We start from the raw sequence: 24,009 nt of genomic DNA on the forward strand, positions 1-24,009 counted from the left end.
AAGAACAGAATAGAATGGTTTTACTGTTAGTGTCAGGATTGGCAACCTTTGGAGTGTCCACTATCTTGGGTCTCTCTGTGATGTAAAGAGGATAGGGCTGCTTCGTGTGTGTGTGTGTGTGTGTGTGTGAAGGATGGCATGTTTTTCTAGTGTTCATTGTCATTTTTCATTTTCCTTAATGATAAGTATATTTTTGAGCCTACTGCAGAGTGGTAGAAAGTCGTACTGCCCACTTTTGGATAGAGAGGGCAGATTCATGCCATATGCCCAGAAGATTTTGCTGTATATTTGGTAATTGTTTATAATATAGTGTAATAAACATAGATAAAAGCAGAAAATGACAGTTGTGCGTGCCTCTTGGTTTACCCCATTTCATCCTTCTTAAGGTGATACCCAGATCTTGTGAGCCCAGCGTGATTCAATGCTGTTGTTTGTCCTCCTGGCTTGAAATAGAATAGAATTTCCAGAACACTGGGATTATGACCGACCAAATGTATTAAGAGGGTGGGCAAAAAAGGAATGTAGAAAGATGAGTAAAAATACCATCTGTTTGAAAGGGTAAGGCCATGTGAAGAACAGCTGTTAAAAGTTATTGGTTAGTGATGAATTTCATTTTGTATCTGTCTTTGTGGTTGACGATATAGACCACATCATCTGACCTGGCTTTTTTAGGAGGAGAATCAGGCAAATTGAAGTGACGAGATAAAGTTATAAGCCTGAGAAATAAAAAAATAAACGTATAACCAAGTTTAGCTGTCTACCCATGTCTTCTTAAAAAGCTCAAATATGAAAGTACTCATTTTCTGATAAAAATATGCAGCTGCTTAGAATCATCATCTGTATTCAAGGAATGGGGGGGGGGGAGAGCCCAATGTAGCTCTAGTTTTTAAAAAGGAATTAGGGGTGTGAGTGCATCAAATTTTAGGCTTGTTAAAGTTCATGTCAATTGTTGGTAAAATGGTAGAAAGTATTATTAAAGAGAAAATAATCAGATATATAGAACTTGGCTTAAAAGGAACTTTGGCTTTTGCAAAGACTAGATTTGACTCAGTATAGTACCTTTAACTTGTAGACAAGTTGGGGTAATTGGATATATATGGTAACCTGAGACTTTGAAAAGTTTTGACATGATCCCTTACCAAAGGCTTCCAAGCAAACTCAACAGTGGATAAGAGGGCAAATGCCATTGTGGACTGGTAATTAATTAAAGATGAACAAGCAGAGAGTAAGAATAAACAGACAATTTTCAGGGATTAATGTTGGAACTAGAGCTTTGTGTGCATATATATCAGTGAGCTAGATTTAAGAATAAATAGTACTATGGCCAAGTTTGCTAATAATGCCTAATTCTTCAAAATGGTAAAATTAAAAAGGGGGTTCAAACAATGAGAAATATCTCTCTAAACAGGGAGAATGGCAAATATACAGTGGTACCTCGGGTTACGAACTTAATTCGTTCCGTGACTCTGGTCGCAGCCTGAATTGGTCGCAACCCGAAGCAAATTTCCCCATAAGGTTCAATGTAATTACCGTTAATCCATTCTGGCGTGGAGGACAGGGAGGCGGCTATTGCTTGGAGGGAGAGTCCCCCTCCCTATGACCATGTGTCAGGGGTGGAAAAATGGCCATGGGCCACGTGTCAGGGGCGGAAAAATGGCCGCGGACCATGTGTCAGGGGCGGAAAAATGGCCGCGGACCACGTGTCAGGGGCGGAAAAATGGCCGCAGACCACGTGTCAGGGGCGGAAAAATGGCCACGGACCACGTGTCGGGCGGAAAATGGCCGCGGACCACGTGCCAGGGGTGGAAAAATGGCCACGGACCGTGTCATGGGAGGGAAAATGGCCGCGTATCCTGTTCGTACCCCGAGGCGGAGTTCGCAAACCGAGGCAAAATTTTGCGGCCAGAGCTGGTCGTAACCCGAAAAGTTCATTAACAGAAGCATTCGTAACCCGAGGTTCCACTGTAGTTGCTCATAAGCAAGTACAGAATGATGTATGTTTGGCAGAAAAACCCAAACTTTGCATTAATATTTATGACTAAAAGTAATAGATCAAAAAAGAAGTTTTGGAATCATGTTGGATAGTTAAATGAAAATAACCAATATGTGGCTGTTTCAAAAAGGTGATTTCCCTATAAGAATCATTAGGAAAGGAACTGAAAATACCTTTAGACAATTGTGTATCATTCTGATACTGCGCACACATGCACGCACACATACAAAGAGAGAAACAAGGGCAGGAAAAGGTACAGAAAAGAGCAAATGATTAGAGGGCTAGAGCAATTTTTCTAAAAGAAAATATTACAGCCTTTATGGCTTGTTAGCTTAAAACAACAAGCTAGAGATATGTGAAATCTGTTGGGTAATAAGATTAAGAGAAGACAAGAAATATAAATATCAACCTTTATATGTATTTCAAAATATACAAAAGAGAAAAATTAGGCATAAAATATATGTATCCCCCCCTCAGATCTCTATAAATGCCCACAAAAGGGTCACCTCATCCTGGGCACAGAGAGAACTGCTCCTGTCTGTGCTCCTGCTCTCTGAAGATGCCGGTCACAGATGCTGGCGAAATGTTAGGAAACAAAACTTCCAGAACACGGCCACACAGCCCGGAAGACCCACACCAGCCATAAAATATATCTTCAACAATACATAAAAGTAACAACAAACAAATAAATAATATAATACAAATATACCAAGACAGCAGGGAATTAAGCAGTGAGCCTAAAAGGAAAATCAGAAAGCAATAAACAAGTAAGAAGAATACTTCTCTTATACAGAGTTCACTACCTGATTCAATTATGTTCACAGCCAAAAAGCAATCTCTTGTTAACTCTAAAGCTAACTCTATTAAAGTTGTAGATCTTGCAAATATCCAACAAAATCATGCCTGATGTGAAAAATGTAGACAGAAAAAAGTTTTTCTCCTTCTCCCAGAATGGGCATTTCCACAATTCTATTCTTTTCACTGATCCCTCAAGTCTTGCAACAGTGAAGATAAGGAGCAGAAAGAATCACCGTTCTGCCCAAAATGGTTACAGGATCTGGAGAAATAAAAATTCCTGTGCAATAAATTGCTTGTAACCCCTTCCCACATTGTCATTTCATTTTTCAAAAAAAAAAAAATCAGAATGAGTCCTGTGAGGGGGAGTTTCAAATCTGTCAAGCCATCTTTCTTCTTGAAAGACCTGCTGAGCCAGCTAAAGCCTAGAAAACAGTGTGAGGCAAGAGTCCCTGCAAAAAGGGAAACAAACCACCCACAATCACTACAGAGCTGCAGCATTTCAAAGAAAATACTAGTCTTACTGTATTTTCAAATCCCTACTGATGAGCCAGAAACAAATTAGTTCTGCCTTCAAATACTGATAACTTTGTGAAGTCCAAGAGATTCAGAGGAAGGATATATTGCCCATAATTGTCACCTTCCCAAATGAATCTGCTTGGCTACTGTGTAATCTAAATAGGCTATGGCTCTTCTGTTTTTAACAGCCTATTTTAGGGCTGTGTTTACAAAGTAGGAAAACTACTGCTGATTTTTGGTGGAGGGCTCCTGGGGCTTCAACAAAGAGGGCTAGGAACTACATGCAGTCCTGTAGTTGCAGATGGTTCCCTGAAATTCCAGCAAAAAAAGCTAAAAAGAAGTACAACCAAACATGGTTAAAGCCATTGAGCATTAGGGTGATGTATGATTGTAACACTGATAAAAGGCAATTTAATTCTTCTTTGTATAGGTAATACAAACAATTTACTAGTAGACTTTTGATTTTGAGATGTCCTAACACAGATTAAATAATCTTTGGTTTTCATTAATTTGGCCAAGCCTTAAATACATGAAAGGGCTATATTTTTAAATTTCATGTATTAAATGAAATTGTTGTAACATTTCACCCCCAGAGTCTCTGAGTGGAAAGAGGCAGATTAAGTAGATGTTCCCATTTCATTTCTTGTCCTCTGACAGGACATTCCGCCAAGTTGAACTTATTGCAACAGATGATTGATATTCCAACCTTCAGTAAATATCCTCTTGGGAACAGTAAAGCACGTTGCAATGATACACTTCTTAAAGTTAAATGTTCTTATCTACATATTGGATGGGCCCCTTATCTAAACTTTCCTGTCATGTAAAGTGAAGTGTGTTCTTGACCCTCCAGCCTTCACCCTTTCCCTTTTCTAACTCAGCCATATATTTCTTAGTGACAGTAACCGTTAGTGTTTGGATGCATTACCAATTCACTCAGAAATCAGAGCCCAGTTGGCCCAACCCTTTCATGGCCAGTTACCTTTTTTATATGCAAATAATACATTCAGCAGGCTTGTTGGGATGCTCAGCCAAGGCTGGATATTCTTTTATGCAATTAGAATTTAGAATGTTAAGGTAGCTTGTAGACACAGGATAGGGAAAGTGGTAGGAAGTCTTTCTATTGTAATGGCAAACAATGCATGCTTATAATAAAACAACTGGACTTAGGTATGTGCATCCCGCTTGAGATCTCTACAGTTGATATGGTCACCCATCTTAGTTATCCAATTTAAAGATGCTGACATATCTTCTGCGTCTAATTAAACTGTTGTGTGGCATTTCAAATAGAAGCAAATATAAAATTGTCTGTATGAATAAGATTTTGTTGTCGAATCAAACAGGGAGTATTACAGCCTGCTAAGACTGCAGTGACTTGATCATTTTTTTAATTTATATATATATATATAAAATTTATATCACCATCCAACTCCCCCACAAGGAGAGACTCTGGGCGATTCGCAACCAAACAATTTAAAATCAATAAAAACATAAATAATACAGTACAAAATACAATTATTAAATATAATAAAATCCAAGTGATGGTGGTATTATTTCAGCCTGTGACCAGATAATATCAGTCAAAGGTAAGACTAGGGAACCAGCCATCCCCAAAACTGACTATTCCCATCCCTACCCCATGCATGATGGCAAAACCAGGTCTTCAGTTTTTCAGAGAAGAGGAGAAAAATAGGCATATGAAGTTTTCACTCCTTATTCTCCTTCCCCACTCACTTGTTTACAATGAGCAATACTAGTTACCAATTTATTTATCAAAAAGATGTAGAAGATCAAAGAGAACATACCCTTCTTAACCCCAGGAATGTCCCTATTTTGGATTTTTTCAAAGTGTGAGATCAAAAAGGCAATTATATATTAGATTCTCTTCTCACATTATGCATCATGAAAGCTATTGCAGTGCATGTCGTCAGTATTAGATCTTATGTGAAGCATCCTTGCTGCCGCTTCATCTGAATTGCCCATTTTTTTCCTAAGAGTCCATGTTATCATTGGAAGGAGATATAGAACGGATTCCTCTTATGCTGCCTTACCTTCTTGTGCTACCTTATTGGCACAGGAAGGAGGACGTGTGTTATAATACAGCTTTGAGCCATGGCTGTGCATTTAGGCCTTGTTTGGGTTTTTAAAAACTGTTTATATTGCTCTCTCTTTGCAGTTTCAATCAATCTTGTGAACCTAAGCTACACATTTAGATAATAGTATACCTGAGTATATTGTAGCACATATTAATATTCTTGCAAATGCTTAAAAATGTCTTCTGGAGGATCCTGCCTTTTGAATAAAGCACAGTGAAACTTTGCAGATGAGGATAAAATATTCTACACTTAATATTAAAGACACTTCTAGGTTAAAATAATGTTTTCAACCATTGGGTGCTTCTGCAAACTATAATTAGATACAGACACTCCCCATTTTACAGCACTATATAATATTCCTGATCTCGTTGCCCCATCTTTTGTGTAGGTCAGCTATCATGTTTGCACATACTCAAACATAGAAGCCATTTATACTCAATAAATGTAGAATTGCACATACTCAAAAATAGAAGCCATTTATACTCAATACTCAAACAGTGGCTGCCATTTTGTGCATGTGGAAAAAACAGTTGCTTGCTTTGAAAATGTGTAAAAACCCAGCCATTGTTTTGTACATATGCGAACTAGGCAGATTCCTTGTATTACATTCCTTGTGTACAATCTCACAGTAGTCATAATTACATAACATGGGGACCACCTATATTTAGTGCTTTGGGGAAAGTAAAGAAGGTAAAAAGAGTTATTTTTTTGTAGCATCAAACAGCAATATGGACAAGGTTGTTATAGATTCCAGAAAATAATGCTCATGCAAGAAATATCATACTTTAGAAATGCCACCTCCTCTCTGTTAGGTAGCTGTTATATTGGTTTAGAATACCCTTTGATTCATCGCAGCATCTGAAGAAGGTGGAAGCCAAAATATTTTATTTCTGTTATGTTATACTGTTTAGGCAAATGTATTGATGAAGTTTAAAATGCTTAATTTCTCAAAATGTCCTTCTGTGTGAACAGTGTTTCTTCTGAGTTTCATAAAATATATTGTGATAACTTTTCTATCCAGATTGAGAAACTGCAAAACCAGATAGAAAAAGAGAAGCAAAGTAATCAAGACTTGGAGACTTTAAGTGAGGAACTCTTGAAAGAAAAGCAAGAGCTTAAGGATAAAATGGAGGCCTTAAAGGCTGATCAAGACAGACAGGTAGAGATGCAAGTTTTGAAATGTTATTCCTAAAATATGCCCAGTTGTGTGTTAGAAAATTGTTGGCTTACAAATGTAACGGAAGGTAGAGAAATGTCTTTGCTGAATTCAAGAACTGAGCAGAATGAAAATATGAAGCAGTTTACCCTTTTATTTTCATACTCATAATATATTTAAATATGTTGAAATGTTGACTTCTCCAGGAACTGGTTTTCTGGTTTTCAGTTACCTCAGTATATTTTTTTAGAGTGATTGTTAAGCTGACATTGCTAAAGGTATAAGTGAGTTGCATGAACTGTTGCATGCTGACAATGAGACAGTTGCAGCACCAATGTTGTTGCTGTTTTGAATAGGTTCAATTACTAATTGATATAAAAGGCTGTGTTAGAGGTCAGACCATTGTCATATAGTTTAATATCTACACCAGACATTATGGACCTAGTATCCTCCCAGTTTTCTGGAGTGCAACACTGAGGTGCTACAGCTAGCATAACTAAATTTTAGGATGACCAAAAATATCTGAAGGTCATAAGGTTCCTTATCTTGGCAGTGGTTCTTCAAAATTCATTTAGATTCTAAGAAGAATGCTGATTGTCTTTAATTTTATTTCATTTGTTAGTTCATGCTTTTAGAGCATTTATTCTTTTTACTTTTCCAAGTTGTACTCTTCCATATGCCATGGTCCTCATCAGATGGGCCTCTGCTTTAGTCAACTGAGGCTTTCCAATTACATTGGTTAGTAAATAGAGAAGGTATAGACTACATTTCCAATCTTAGTTGTACCCATGCAACAGAGAGTATTCCCTGCTAATAGTAAGGACAGTGCTGGTTAGTTTTCATATATTTAGCCAGTATGGCCAAAAGCAGTAGCATCTGCCAGGTGTAGGGGCAAAACAGGCAAAATGATGGTCATAGCAGTGTAATAGAAACCCTGCCTCTTTGAACGTATGTGTGACCTCCACACACATACAATATATGTGGCTTCAGTCACATTGCTGGGACCACCATCTTACCTGTTTTGACACCCTGCTCCCTGGTGGACACCACTGGCCATAAGTACAGCAAAGCCCACTTTTATCCCAAAGATGCTCTCATTAGTCTGTGCAAGTCTCCCTTACAAACAAAGATATATTGCTTGCATCCCGCCCACTAGGAGTTACATGCAATGCCCAGTATACTGACGCATGCTGAGGTTACTGTGCTTTGTTAGATATTATCTGGTATAACTATATGTGGATAGAAAAAACAGTCAAAACAGCTCAGTTCATACTTTGACTCAGAAGTGCCAAAAATTGCTTCCTCGCATACCTGACTTAAATAGGCATGCCTTCTGGAATATCATTTGATGGATTTATCTGTTTGAAATAATGTTTGGTTGTTTAATTGGACCATCTTTTTCTCTTGAGCTTGAATTTTGGATTGAGTATGCATCCTGACACTTCTGATCCTTGATGTTAGCAACCCCATAATGCCTTCAGCCATTCCTCTAGCCTTTGTGTCATAGAAGCATCATGTGGCTCATAGTGTTAGGAGAATAATTAAAACAAAACACAAAGTATTAATCCAACAACAGCTTTTTTTTCCTGATAAACATTTTGCTGTAATGTAGTTTAAAACAATCTATATTTCATTTGATGAATCCAAATTTTCTTTTATCTAATATGAAATCTGCAAGAGTACATTTCTGGTATATAAAGGATTATCTTGTTTTTGTTCTGAATGTAGATAAAAGACCTAGAAAAAGAAACTGACCATCTGAATCAAGTGGTTTTGTCTCTAAGACATAGATCTCAAGTCAGTACTGAGGCCAAAGTGAAAAACGTTGAAATAGAAAACAAAATACTTCATGAGACAGTTACTGAAAGCAATAGCAAGCTCAGTAAGCTTGAATTTGAGAAGAAGCAGTTGCAAAAAGATTTTGAGCAAGTTAAAGAAAAAGTAGAAAAAGTAGAAGAAATGGACAAAGAGCTTCATCGGCTGGAGAGGGAGAATGAGCAGCTTGCCAGAAAAGTTACAACCATGAAAATTACCACTGAGATAGTAGAAAAACTTGAACAAGAAAACAAGGATCTGGAAGTAGAGAACAGGAAGCTGAAAAAGTCTCTAGATATTTTGCACAATGTTTCTGTCCAGCTGGAAAATTTAGAAAAGGACAATAAACAGCTAGATGAAGAAAATGCAGAGCTCAAGCAAATCATAGAGACTATGAGATTCACCAGTACAAAATTAGCCCAGATAGAGGCAGAAAATAAAGAGCTAGAAAAGGAAAAGGAGGAACTTAAAGAAAACATAGTTGTGCTGAAGGTTCTGCTCAAGAAATCAGAAAGGTTGGAGCTTAGTTACCAGAGTATGAATGCAGAGAATCAAAGACTGCAGCAAATTCTAGAAAGTAGCAATAAAAAAGTTCAACAGTTGGAAAAAGAACTCCAGGGTGTTGAAGATGACAATCAAAGTCTTCAGAGAAAATTAGAGGAATTGAGGATCTCAAATAAGCAGGTGGAATGGTTGGAAAATGAGAAGAAATTGTTGGAGCAAGAAGTGTTCCAGTTGGATAAAGACAAAAAGATGCTGGAAAAAGAGACAAAGAGACTGTGGCAGCAAGTAGAGCTAAAAGATGCTAATTTGGATGAGAATACTATAAAATTAGCAGCAATTGAGAAGGAGTACAAAATTTTAGAAAGAGAACTTGCTAGAGTCAGAGATTCATCAAATAAAATGAAGGAATTTGAAAAGAACAATAAAGATCTCCAGAAGCAAGTTACGATTGATAAGAGAACACTAGCTACACTGCGAGAGGTAAGCATAATTTTACTGCCTACCATCCAGATGAGGAATTAGGAAAACAGGATGTGGCAATTAAAAGCTTTATAACTTGCAGCCTCAAGAGATAGGATGAATTGTAGGTGGCAAGTATATTTTCTGTGTCTTGCGGTCATTGATTGTATAGTCCATGGGAGCTAATTGCTGACTAAAGGCACCGATTTATTTAACATTAAAGTTCAGTTCAAGTTTATTATGATATAGTATGTACAAGTCTTTTGCAAATTCATGGAGCCTCTTTGTATGATGGCACATAATCAATAAATCAATATTTGTATGAGCTATGGGAATTTCGGATAGGGCAGATTATTACTTTGTACAGTCAAGTTAATTTTAATATACTCAGATGTTCCATGACTGATGATAATGCTTCCCTTTATTTGAATGAAATGAGAAATTACAGTAGACTTCCTCATTTAATCATTGCTCACCACAAAGTAGCTGCTTTATTTTAGGGAAAAAGCATAGGTGTTGTATAAAAGTTGAGAGATGATCATCCAAATATAGAAGGTTGAGTTCAAAGATATTTATTGCTCTTCAGGTATGTTGGGCTACAACTGCTCTAGCCCCTCACTGTTCATGAGAAGTGACGTCCAAGAGATTTAGAGGGTATCAGATAGCTATAGATGTTTGATTAAAGCCATTGTGCACCTAATAACCATCTTCCTGGAAACAGGAAGATTTCATGAGAATGCAGCTACATCTGTAAAACCTTGATTAACACATTTTCTTTATTTGGTTTTTGTTACTTCACTGTAAAATTGTGTACATGTTGTCTGTACAATTTTTTCCTAACATTCTTGGAAATTATTGTTTTGTTTTTGCTATCACTGTTCCTGTTTGCAGGATTTGGTTCTTGAGAAGTTAAAGAGCCAGAAGTTATTTAGCGAGATGGATAAATTGGACCAAGAACTAGAGAAGATGGGATTAAATAAGGAGCTGCTTCTGCAGGATGATAATGGCAACAGTGACAAGTGAGAAGATAGCTTGTTTCTGATGAGAGCCTGGAAGGGTTTTCTGCACTTTTGTCTTAACTTCTGTTCCTTTCTGTCTCCTCTAGGCTTCAGTTTCCTTGCCATTGGAGGTTATATTTGTTATGTAGTTGGAAGAAAGTCTAATCTAATCTAGATGTGTTAAGCAGATAGCTTTCTCATTTACACAAATGGCCCACAATTGGCAACAAAACTGCCAGTTGAAGAGCATGCAGGGACATTTTGCAACTCATGTTGTTGTTGTTGTTTAGTCGTTAAGTCGTGTCCGACTCTTCGTGACCCCATGAACCATATTGCGCCAGGCCTTCCTGTCCTTCACTGCCTTCCTGAGTTTGCTCAGTTTCATGCTCATTGCTTCAGTGATGCTATCTAACCATCTCATCCTCTGCCGTCCTCTTCTCCTTTTGCCTTCAATCTTTCCCAGCATCAGGGTCTTTTCCAAAGAGTCCTCTCTTCGCATTAGGTGACCAAAGTATCTGAGCTTGAGCTTCATTATCAATCCTTCCAATGAGCAGTCAGAGTTGATTTCCTTTAAGATTGACTGGTTTGACCTCCTAGCAGTCCAGGGGACTCTTAAGAGTCTTCTCCAGCACCACAGTTCAAAGGCATCAATTCTTCGGCGCTCAGCCTTCTTTATGGTCCAGCTCTCACAGCCATACATTACTACTGGAAAAACCATAGCTTTGACTATGCGGATCTTTGTCGGCAAGGTGATGTCTCTGCTTTTTAATATGCTATCTAGGCTTGCCATAGCTTTCCTCCCAAGGAGCAAGCGTCTTTTAATTTCATGGCTGCAGTCTCCGTCTGCGGTGATCTTGGAGCCCAAATAAATGAAGTCTGTTACTGCTTCCATTTCTACCCCTTCTATTTGCCAGGAATTGATGGGTCCAGATGCCATGATCTTAGTTTTTTTAATGTTGAGTTTCAAGCCAGCTTTTGCACTCTCCTCTTTCACCCTCATCAAGAGGCTCTTTAGTTCTTCTTCACTTTCTGCCATGAGGTTGGTATCGTCTGCATATCTGAGGTTGTTGATGATTCTCCCTGCAATCTTAATTCCGGCTTGTGATTCTTCCAGCCTGGCATTTCTCATGATGTACTCTGCATATAGGTTAAATAAGCAGGGTGACAGTATACAGCCTTGTCGTACACCTTTCCCTATTTTGAACCAATCGGTTGTTCCATGACCGGTTCTAACTGTTGCTTCTTGGCCCGCATACAGATTTCTCAGGAGACAGGTAAGGTGGTCTGGTACTCCCATCTCTTTAAGAACTTGCCACAGTTTGTTGTGATCCACACAATCAAAGGCTTTTGCATAGTCAATGAAGCAGAAGTAGATATTTTTCTGGAACTCTTGTGCTTTCTCCATGATCCAGTGAATGTTGGTGATTTGATCTCTAGTTCCTCTGCCTCTTCGAAACCCAGCTTGTACATCCGGTAGTTCTCGGTTCATGTATTGCTGAAGCCTAGCTTGTAGGATTTTGAGCATAACCTTGCTAGCATGTGAAATGAGTGCAATTGTGCGATAGTTTGAGCATTCTTTGGCATTGCCCTTCTTTGGAATTGGAACATAAACTGACCTTTTCCAATCCCGTGGCCACTTTTGCGTTTTCCAAACTTGCTGGCATATTGAGTGCAGCACTTTAACACCATCATCTTTTAGTATTTTAAATAACTCAGCTGGAATACTGTCATCTCCACTAGCTTTGTTGTTAGCAATGCTTCCTAAGGCCCACTTGACTTCACTCTCTAGGATGTCTGGCTCAAGGTCAGTGATCACACCAGGGTGGACATCAGGGACATTAAGATCTTTCTTGTATAGTTCTTCTGTGTATTCTTGCCACCTCTTCTTAATCTCTTCTGCTTCTGTTAGGTCCAATTTCCAAGAAGCCACAATTTAACCTTTAATGCAACTCATGTATTAAAGGTTAAATTGTGGCTTCTTGGAAGTTAAAATAATTTTCCTTCCAAGGCTTCTTTTTTTACTTATTACTGAAACCACTTTGCCTAGATTTAGGTGTATGATACTTGGAAAGATTTCCTTTAGATCAGTGTGGTCCAAACCTGGCCACTTTAAGATGAGTGGACATGCTGGCTGGGGAATTCTGGGAGTTGACGTCCACTCATCTTAAAGTGGCCAAGTTTGGACCACACTGCCTTAGATAGCGAATAAGTTTCTGTAGAAGCACTGCCTCTTCTAATCACCGGCCTGGAGGAGCGTGCAAGCTATTTGGGTTGAGGATTACATTTAGCTTGTGGTGGTGGTCCAGATACCATATTCCAACAAGCAGAATAAAAGCAAGAGGGACCAGGACAAAAATGAATTTAAGTTTAATTAATGTGTACATCAATTACAGTCACATTAGCCAAACACGTGTATTACTTATTACTTTCCCCTTGTATCAGTTAAAAATTCTAATCCTATGGCAACCATGGTAGGTATATTGGAAGTTGCACTTAGGGATTTTTGAGCCCACAGGCCATCATCACTGTCAGAGATGACAGTACTTCTCCTGGCTTTCCTCTAGTGTAACCCCCTTTACATGGGATGATCTTTACCCCTAATCTAATGCTTGCAATTCTGTGCATTGTACTATTCATTGATTTTTGCAGATGAGAAAATAGAATAATGATATGAAGTAAATCTTGGGCAGTGGGCTAATATTTGTAAAGCATGGCCTTTGTACTTTCTTGTATTTTCAATTACTGACATGTGGTCCTTCATATTTTTCAGGAAATATAAAATCTTGAAAAGCCAAACTGAATGTATTTTAAAGACAACACTAGCTAATAAAGAAGAGAAGATTGTTGCATTGGAGGCCAAACTGCAAGAGTTCGTTAACTTAAATCAACAGTTACAGAATGAACTGAACATGGTAAGACAGAAACTCAGAAACAATGCTCAATACTAGTAAGCATGAAATAATGCAGACCTTGATATAACAGAGGTTCTTCAGCCTGATTTAAATGAGTGGTTTTGATCCTGTGTTTTCTGATCTATTGATGAAGGTCTCTGGTTTTCATTTATGGCTTAATTCTGCATTCAGTATGGTTGTATTTCATGATATTTACCTAAAAAGGATTTCTTCTAAATTCTTACCTGTAATTTAGAGAGGGGATCATCTTACATTTACTGAGAATAGAGGAAGACACATTTCAAAGTGAAGGAATGGTGAGGAGGTGCAAATAATGAAAACAAGTGTCAGAAAGCAGGAAGAACTGCTAGCATTGCTTCAGGGTGGATGGAGATGCTCTCTTATTGCCTTCCACATGCAGAAAGTGAAGGTCTGTAATGGACAGCTTTTTCTATCCATGGAGACTCTGCCCATGAATTAAAAAAACAGAATCCTTAGTAGAAGATTCTGGTAATCCATTCATCCATAGTGGAGAGGTTCTTCGTTATAGACATTTAATCTCCTCTATATGTGGAGGGAAAAGAAAAGAAAATATGACTAGCACATGAATAGAACAGAACTAACATTTTATAGATTCTTACCTGAAAAATAAAAACTATCAAACTCATTGGGATTTAGCTACAGAGTAAATATGCATAGAGGTTGCAGTTCAGTATACCAAAAATCACTTTTCCAGTTTCTACCCCAGCTTACCCAGAGTAAACTGATCTAAACAAATCCATGCTCAGTACCACAGTTGTCTAGGCATACTTGCTTGGCAGCAATAACCATTAAAGACTTATGCTTACTAAGCTCAGATTTTTATAGACTCTTTGTGAGTGAGGCAATAATTTGTGCATGAAAATATGGTTTGTGTATGTATATGTAGATAGGAGATCAATTTTATCAATGCAGGTCCCTTGTTTTATTTGCTGAGAATTTTAATCTGTAGTCATGATTTCAATTAGTACTACATTTTTTTCTGGACTTCCCTAGTTTTGGCTGTGGCCTCTGGTTGATGTGTGTGTGTGTAATAACACATGTACACCTGCACAACTGGGTGACATGCATGCATTTCTTTTGGAGAGGAAATCTCCAGAATTCAATTCAGTGGAAGTTGATAAACATAGTTGACAATGTAGGATTTTGATCTGTATTTGTAATTTTTTTTTCTATCTAATTCTGCTTTTGTGGGAAGATTATCTTAAATTCTGGCTCATCTTCTTTTCAAGTAAATATTGCATATGTTACAACTTTTGCCTACATTTACAGATGAGGAAGGACTTTGCATGTCTCAAGCAGAAGCAAGAAGAGGGAACTTTTATGCAGAAGTTGAATCAACCATTGGAAAATTGTCAGAAGGAAGCAACAGTGCAGCTTCTCAAAGTGAAGGACAGAGCTATAGAATTAGAAAGGAATGTAAGATGCTTAGCTGTGTTTGCTTATTTCCATTTTAGGTTACAAACAGTTCACACATTTTAATTCGTTATTGGGTTATATTTGAACATGTCTGTGAGCTGATTGAGTGGTATTTGCCTACTCCATACATCTGTGGTTCTGAACACATTCTGTGCTAAACTGCAATAAATATGCATTTATTTGTATGGTTTCTCTTCATAAGCATATTATATAATACATGGAGCATCCCCTGTGAATAATTCTTAAAATTATTTTCCTTATTGTCTTTATGCTTGTAGCTTTCCCTGTTCTATATGTTTAACTTTTCTTTAAGTTGGAGTTGCCTAAATCAGTGGAGTTGCCTAAATGAAAAGGGCAGAGAAGGCCTTTCTTCCTTTGATGTGGTGGCCTTTTATTCATAATGACTGGATTGACAAGAACTTTGCAGAGGCTGCTGGAGCATTTTTATGGGGAACAGTTTGTTCAAAAAGGGAAATGGACAGTCCAGTACAACCTCACTGTAACTTTACCTAAAAACAGGAATATGGCCATTGTGAATGCAGTTGCCTTGTCAGCCAGTAGAACACAGGCATTCCCAACACCATCCTCTTGTGTGGATGGCAGGCACAGTTCAAAAGCCACTGAGGGAGAGATGCTCTCTGGCACAAACATAACAGATAAGTCTAGCCCCCCCCACCCCCCCGTGCTGGATGTAGAGCAAAACTTAGGTCATTTTCAGATCTTGAGGCAGAATTCAGAGAGAAGTTGGACTGAGGCTGGGAACTGCCATCATTTATAAATCACCTCGTATCTTCTAAGGAATATACAGATATTAAAAAGACATTTCCTAGCTCACAATCTTCCATTGTAATTTCACAAAAAGGAAAAAAAAAGATAAGGAAGCAGATAAAGGCAAATGAAATAGGTGCATTCTCACTGGCTGATGGATGGAACCAGGTTGGTTTCTTCTTTGCTAAATTGAACTTCCTGAGACCGGTGTGCCATCCCTGTGACTTTTTGGTCCCTCACTAGTGGCAGAGGCAAGAGTTTTCTCTTGCTCTGCAATCTTAGAACAATTAGCTGTTGCAGCCAAATGTTCTTTCTAGTTATAGGAAAAGTAGGTACTGCAGGTACTTCTTGCCCTCCGCTGATGAAGACTCCCTTTATATAACAGTTGATCTCAGAATATGTGAGCATTTTTTTTCTCCTGCCTTGTCAATTATGTTTTTCCTCAGAATGCTGCCTTGCATACAGAGACACAGCTTCTTAAGGAGCAGCTAGGACATTTGGAAGTGCAGAATGGCTCCTTCAGCAATCAGATCCTGACACTACAAAAGCAAAATGCTTTCCTTCAAGAGCATAACACTACAATGCAAACACAAACAGCTAAGCTCCAGGTCAGGAGAATTCCTAGCCAGTTCTGTCTTAGGTAGTCCCCAGGTTAAGAACCCCCAGTTAAGGAAGACCCATAGTTAAGAGCAGAACTATTGTAGCAAAATTTGAGGTAAATACACAATGATTAAATACTACTTACACAGTATTAAACGATAATACTGTTCTAGCTTACATACAAATTCAACTTAAGGACAGACCTTGGGAACAGAACTGATTCTTAAACTGGGGACTACTTGTAATTTGTTTTAGTTTATTTTAGAAGAAGCACAAAATAGCCACTTTCTAGCTTTGATTCAAATTACTTTCAGTGTCATCTCGGTGTATCTTTCTTTCCCAACCTGCAAAGCAATGAATTGAGTAGCCTACTTCTTGAGAAAATTGGAAAATGTTTGGATTTGATTTGTTAAAACACTTTATTTTGCTTTGTTCTAATATATAAAAATACTAAGACAAGGCAAAAAGAAATAAGGAAAAAATGGATAAAAAAAAGAAAAAAACATTTTGTATTTAAAATTATCTTTTACTAAATGGATCTTGTAGGTGCTCTGATTTAATTTCATACCTATGTAGTTAATCCTGGAAATAAGCCAGTTGTGATGAGGAGATTCTTAAAGGAGTAGAGCAGAGAGAGTTACGGTAGGAAAGAGGAGCAATAAACATATGTTTTAGCAAGCAACTGCAGGACTGGATTGATCCCTTTGTAATAGTAGATTTGTCATTTTCTTTGAGAAACTTTAGGTGGAGAATTCAACCCTAAATTCCCAGAGTACATCCTTGATGGCCCAGAATACATTACTCCAGAATCAGCAGCTGGCCAAGGAGAATGAATATGACAACCTGCTGAAACAGAAAGAACAACTCAAAGCAGAGTATGAATCCCTTCTTCAAGATCATGAACACCTTGTGTTACTGCACGAACGGCAGTCTACGGAATATGAAACGCTAATAGAACAGCACAGCAACCTCAAAGCCTTGCACAAAAATCTTGACTTGGAGCACAGAGATCTAGGAGAAAGGTACAGGGATTTTACTTCACAGCAGAAATTTGTCTCCAGCTAATAACAACAGGAGGTGGAAAGAAGCTTACCATGTGGTAAAATTAAAAATCTGGTTTTTGTTAGCATTATAGCCAGCGATGTTCAAATGATATCCCTAAAGCATAAGTTCTTAAGTGTAATAAATATAATTTTAAAAATCCTTATCTTTTGGACAAAGTTATCAACAGAACCATCATATCCATTCAAAACAGCTTGTTTTGAAATGGATGAAAAGGTATTTTAATAAAGTATTTGGTATTGTGCCCTCTTTTGTTAAATTGGATTGGTTTGAAAATTTCATACACACCTCAGAATGTGTATCATTTATATACCTAAATATATCTGAACTACATATACCTAGTACAGGCAAAATTAAACAGTTGGTGTTCTGTTGATTTGAATGGGAACAAATGAAACATGCTTAGAAATTCTTAGCTTTGGGTGAAATTTGTATTAGGTATAAAAGAACAAAATTTATTGTTAAAGAAAAATCTTGTTTCAGCTTTCTGTACTGATTGTGGCAATATTTTAAGGCAAAATTGCAGATATATATTTGTTTTTATACAGATACAGCAGTTTGATAGAACATAAAACAAAACTGGAAGAGATGGAGATGATTTTAAAGACAGAAAAAGATGTTCTACAACAGGAGAAGAGAACAAGCACAATAGTGGCTGCAGAGAACCAGAAGCTTAGAGAAGAACTAGAAAGGTATCTATTTTCAGAAATGATGTAGGCTGCTAATACATATTCATGGAAGAATTTCATTGATCCATGTCATTCTTAGAAATGTATACAAATGGCTGCCTATTTGGTTGAACGTCCTTAACATTTATGCTACAGTGCCACACTTGCTTACAATATCTGTTGCTTACAATATGGAGGAGAATGTTACTTTATTAATTCATTAACTGTGTAGTTCTAAAAAGTCTTGAATTCCGGTACAAATCTGCTCACCAAAGTTGTTGGAGAGGGCCTTCTGCCAGGTTGCCCTTAGATTGTGGAATGCTCACCTGAACACTCCAATTCCTTTGAAAATGGCAAAACCCCATCTCTTTTACCAAACTTTTAATAGTTAGTTGAATTGATCTTGGTTTTAATAATACTGAATTTAATTTTGTGTGGATTTTAATTGCAGTGGTTCTATTATGTTTTATCATTTGCATTTTTCATTCCTGTAAGTCACTATGCATGAAAGGCACTAAGTTCAATAAATAAAAATTTATGTTGGGGTAAATTATATTTTAAAAAATCTAGATAAAGGGATTTATTTTCTTTTACATGGATGAAAATATTAATGCTTGCCCTGAACCTTGTTACTTTGGCTCCTGGAACTTTCCTCCAATCACAAATAGAAATTAGGAAAGTTCTGAGCAATATTAAAATACTGTGGGACTGAAGAATTACAGACATTTCATATAATAAGACTGGCATAATAGAATCCCAGTACAATAAAACACATTTTACTGGATTAAGGATGCAAATTTGCATCCAGACATTGTCCCTCAAATAATGGATTAAGTTGGTTGTATCCAACTTATTTGGCTAATTGAGTTACATTTTAATTGTTTCTGACAATTTACCTCATTGGAATACTGATGCTTTTGGGTAATGATCTCATTACACAACTTAATGTCATTGCAAAATTTACATCAATGTGTAACTTGATACAAATGACAAATTTGGATTTAACAGAGATTTTGGAGTAACAGACACCCCCTCCCCCATAACATCTCTTAAATCACGGGTTAGTATAATATTTATTTTTAAATCCTCAAACAACAAAATAATATTTCTCAATAAGACAACATATAATTGTGGAACCTATTCTGCTAAAACAAAGGATGCTTAGCCATAACAAGTCTTACCACAGAATTTTGTCACCCTTTCATATTAATTTCCTTTAATATTAAGAAATAGAATAGGATATCATATAATTATACAATAATTTTAACATTAATATAATTATAATATTAAGAAATAGAATAGGATATTGTGAGGGAGTGAAGTTGGGAAAAGTAGCTGCAGCCAGGCAGAAATGCTTCTCACCCCATTTCCCTCATACATTCATTCAGAACTTTACTCACAAGCATCCGAGCCGGCGTTTCGGCTGCCTGTGATAATTGAGTTGCACCCTGGCATTTTCAAGAATATGCTGATGTCCAGAGGAAGCCTCATCCCCACCCAGGCTCTTAGCTTAGAAAAGCAAATGCTACAACAGAGCGGAGGTGTGTGTGTAGAAGAAAGGGCATCAGCAAACGGCATACAGGTGGGGAAGCAGAGGCAACATCTGAAGAAAGGCAGCTATTACAAACAGGCAAGAGGACTATTATTCAACTGCCAGGTTCACAAGCTACAGTGAGCAGGATATCCTGGTGGGAGTCCTGCTTGGAGCTTTGCCAGGAGCTCAGTAGCAATTAGAAGAACAACCACACTGAAGCAGCACCTCATCCCAACTCAAATAAGAACATTCGGAAGGAGGCAAAGGTTGTATTTCACTTTTCAGGCTTACAGACTTTTGCTGGAACTAAGTATTAAAGGACTGAGTATTAAAGAGATATTTACATGGCCACATTACCTTACAAGTCCTAGATGGGTGGAGAGCAATAGTCTGTTGTTGGGGAAGGTATGTGTTGCAATAAAGCATTTTGTACAGATTTGCTACGCTGTGGTATGTCTAGTCCTAGGAAGGCAAAGCACCCTCACAGATATTAAGAAATGTAATAGGATATTCAAGTTTTTGGAATACAAATATATCTGTCTAGTAAATTTAAAAAACAATGAATTAAACCAGTTTTAGTTCTTGAGCTTACTAAGATTTAAATCCTACAGAAGTACCAGAATTAATAGTGCTGTTCTGCATTTGAATGGGGGTGTTTTGCTTTTCTATTTGAGGATGAATATCTCACACACCAAACTGAAAGCTGAGTATGAAGGGCTTCATATTCACACTAAGGAGCTGAAAACATCCTTGAATAATTCTCAGCTAGAACTGAACCGTTGGCAAGCTCGTTATGATGAGCTGAAGGAACAGCACCAAACTATGGATATCACCTTAACCAAACTGGACAACCATTGTGAGGTGAGTTCTATAGGTTATGAAAATCCAAAAATTATTACAGGCTCAGGAAAACATCTCTGCAGGTCAGTAGACATAGCATCCATAATTTGCTGGAACTGTCAAGGCAAAATCCATGGGTTAGGATTGGAATTCATGTTAAATCCTAAAAAAATTGAATTGTGGGAGGAAGAGATGTTTAAAGCTAGGTGACAGTAGGAGGCAAAATCTTTCTAAGCCTCCATTTCTCCCTTCCTAGAATTGTTTTTATTACTTTTTCTAGGCTAGCAAAAGAGAAGGATAAACATTCAACTCCATAATATCTCTTAAAACTCTCCCTGACTATATTTAGTATTGATTATGTCTAATTATGCTCAGTATTGTCAGTGGCATATAATTATATTTGTGTGTATTAAGTGCTGGTGGTTGTATTATGGCTGGCTGGTACTGGAGTTCAGAGAACTAGTCACTGAGCAGGGATTTTCCATAAATTAGAGTCTTTGCCTTGGTTGCTTCACAACATGTGGACAAATGTGTGCAAAGAAAACTCATCCATGATATGTCTGTTAAATAGCTGCTTGCTCGACTAAAAGGGAACTTGGAAGAAGAGAATCATCATCTCCTCAGTCAGATCCAGCTATTGAGCCAACAGAATCAAATGTTGCTGGAGCAGAACATGGAGAATAAAGAACAATACCATGAGGAACAAAAGCAATATATGTAAGAGAAGCAATCCCTTTGCATACTGATCTTGGACCTACGAGATTAATATTATATCATGGGGATGAGGGAGCAGGAAAACTTTGAAAGAAATCACTGAGGGCAGCCAAAAAGCAATCAGGAATTTTCTCCGCAACTGCAGAATGATTTTGCTAAGCCTAAGGTATACAGTTCATTGTGTACATTTAGTCTGATGGTTGGGTATGAAAATAGGTGCAACTGGACTCATTAAGATCATCTCATTAAATTAAGAAATGGAAGGTTTACCCCCAATCCCTGTTGTTGCTAGCACAAATAATACGTGAGGTGCTGTCCTACAGTATATGAGCTTTGATGTATAATTTCTGCCATAGTCCAGACAGTTACATTACAATGTACTGTAATACTTGACCAACAAGTCAGACTTTGTCTCAGCAAGCAATGATACCAACTTCTTTGTGGTAGGTAGGTAGACAGATATACGCACACATATACAGTGGGGCAAAAAAGTATTTAGTCAGCCACCAATTGTGCAAGTTCTCCCACTTAAAAAGATGAGAGAGGCCTGTAATTTTCATCATAGGTATACCTCAACTATGAGAGACAAAATGGGGAAAAAATCCAGAAAATCACATTGTCTGATTTGTAAAGAATTTATTTGCAAATCATGGTGGAAAATAAGTATTTGGTCAATATCAAAAGTTCATCTCAATACTTTGTTATATATCCTTTGTTGGCAATGACAGAGGTCAAGCGTTTTCTGTAAGTCTTCACAAGGTTTTCACACACTGTTGCTGGTATTTTGGCCCATTCCTCCATGCAGATCTCCTCTAGAGCAGTGAAGTTTTCGGGCTGTCGCTGGGCAACACGGACTTTCAACTCCCTCCAAAGGTTTTCCATGGGGTTGAGATCTGGAGACTGGCTAGGCCACTCCAGGACCTTGAAATGCTTCTTACGAAGCCACTCCTTCATTGCCCGGGCAGTGTGCTTGGGATCATTGTCATGCTGAAAGACCCAGCCACGTTTCATCTTCAGTGCCCTTGCTGATGGAAGGAGGTGTTCACTCAAAATCTCACGATACATGGCCCCATTCATTCTTCCCTTTACACGGATCAGTCGTCCTGGTCCCTTTGCAGAAAAACAGCCCCAAAGCATGATGTTTCCACCCCCATGCTTCACAGTAGGTATGGTGTTCTTTGGATGCAACTCAGCATTCTCTCTCCTCCAAACACAACGAGTTGAGTTTAGACCAAAACGTTCTACTTTGGTTTCATCTGACCATATGACATTCTCCCAATCCTCTTCTGGATCATCCAGATGCTCTCTAGCAAACTTCAGACGGGCCCGGACATGTACTGGCTTAAGCAGGGGGACACGTCTGGCACTGCAGGATTTGAGTCCCTGGCAGCATAGTGTGTTACTGATGGTAGCCTTTGTTACTTTGGTCCCAGCTCTCTGCAGGTCATTCACTAGGTTCCCCCGTGTGGTTCTGGGATTTTTGCTCACCGTTCTTGTGATCGTTTTGACCCCATGGGGTGAGATCTTGCATGGAGCCCCAGATCGAGGGAGATTATCAGTGGTCTTGTATGTCTTCCATTTTCTAATTATTGCTCCCACAGTTGATTTCTTCACACCAAGCTGCTTGCCTATTGCAGATTCAGTCTTCCCAGCCTGGTGCAGGTCTACAATTTTGTCCCTGGTGTCCTTCGACAGCTCTTTGGTCTTGGCCATAGTGGAGTTTGGAGTGTGACTGTTTGAGGTTGTGGGCAGGTGTCTTTTATACTGATAACAAGGTCAAACAGGTGCCATTACTACAGGTGACGAGTGGAGGATAGAGGAGCCTAGTTACAGGTCTGTGAGAGCCAGACATCTTGCTTGTTTGTAGGTGACCAAATACTTATTTTCCACCATGATTTGCAAATAAATTCTTTAAAAATCAGACAATGTGATTTTCTGGATTTTTTTTCTCATTTTGTCTCTCATAGTTGAGGTATACCTATGATGAAAATTACAGGCCTCTCTCATCTTTTTAAGTGGGAGAACTTGCACAATTGGTGGCTGACTAAATACTTTTTTGCCCCACTATACATACACACACAAACACTTACTTATAGGCATACTTCTCAGGCAATATTTAATTTAAACATACCTACCTTTAAATATGTTTAAATTAGATTTTAAATTAGATATGGCCTGAGAAGGATTTTTCATCTCGCTATCAGGGATATCGACTTTTTTTCTTCCGGAAAAGTATGATAGTTCAATTTTACCATTGTATTGCTTTCTCGGTAAGTAACTGTGAATTGCTGATTTTCTCCTATTGTATGGTTTTTTAACAGTGATAAATTAAATGCCTTAAGGAGGCACAAAGAAAAACTGGAAGAGAAAATAATGGATCAATACAAGTTTTATGATCCAGCTCCAAAAAAGTAAGTTGTATATATGAAAACATGTCTTATTAATTATCACATCCAAATCAATTCATAAGATACAAGCTGTATTTCAGTCATCATACTTTGACTTAATAAGCTGAGATAAATAAACTTTCCATGTGCTCCTGGCTCTTCCCTTTGTGTAAGTGAGAAAATGAGGAAGCCTTCAGTTAGCTCTAGGTTTCTGTTTATTCCAAATCAAGAACCAGATTATAGATTGTAGACAATACATGAAATCATTTCTGTAAATTATACATCAAATTAAGATATGATTTCTAAAACCCAAATTTTGAATGTGGCAGAATTCCCTGTATAAGAATGGTTTCCAGTTAGAATCAAATTCTATGTTGGATTTACTTTATAAATACAAGATTAATCTAGACATTGAGGCATACTCATTCAATTTAGTTAGCCATTCTTCTGAAGAGGGCATTAAAGATATTTTCTAGTTAAAAGACATATAAAATCCTTGCAACCATTAACATATTCAATGCTAATTCGGTATATCTTGAAGGGATATCTGGTTTAGTGGAATTTAGGAAGAATCTCAGGTTGCAGGGGGATTGCAACTTTCAAAATTTGTTCCATCCTATAATGAATCATTTTCCAGTATTGTTGGCTTTACAACCTTGCCACTACACACACACACAAACACACAAAAAGATCCAACCTGCTTGTTACAGTGGAAATTTCAGTGGAAGAAAAATATTAAATTTACTTCAAACATT

General features: G+C 37.8%; 1 protein-coding gene across 2 annotated transcripts in view; it reads left to right on the top strand.

Moving 5' to 3' along the window:
- The window catches only part of CCDC88C (coiled-coil and HOOK domain protein 88C), a 106,390-nt gene that overhangs the window by 67,652 nt on the left and 14,729 nt on the right, over positions 1-24,009 (top strand). For both annotated transcript variants that reach the window (XM_088145231.1, XM_015888880.3), the window contains 11 exons: positions 6,422-6,559; positions 8,285-9,355; positions 10,226-10,353; positions 13,103-13,244; positions 14,535-14,681; positions 15,896-16,057; positions 16,794-17,071; positions 17,660-17,803; positions 19,988-20,174; positions 20,725-20,870; positions 23,189-23,278. In XM_088145231.1, the coding sequence (XP_088001357.1) occupies positions 6,422-6,559; positions 8,285-9,355; positions 10,226-10,353; positions 13,103-13,244; positions 14,535-14,681; positions 15,896-16,057; positions 16,794-17,071; positions 17,660-17,803; positions 19,988-20,174; positions 20,725-20,870; positions 23,189-23,278 (2,633 nt within the window). The remainder of the gene's footprint in view (positions 1-6,421; positions 6,560-8,284; positions 9,356-10,225; positions 10,354-13,102; positions 13,245-14,534; positions 14,682-15,895; positions 16,058-16,793; positions 17,072-17,659; positions 17,804-19,987; positions 20,175-20,724; positions 20,871-23,188; positions 23,279-24,009) is intronic.

This window comes from Python bivittatus, unplaced genomic scaffold, assembly GCF_059951505.1.
Source record: "Python bivittatus isolate LINGU-HERP-01145 unplaced genomic scaffold, Pbiv_v1 ctg000480_np1212, whole genome shotgun sequence".
Classification (NCBI taxonomy): Eukaryota; Metazoa; Chordata; class Lepidosauria; order Squamata; family Pythonidae; genus Python; species Python bivittatus.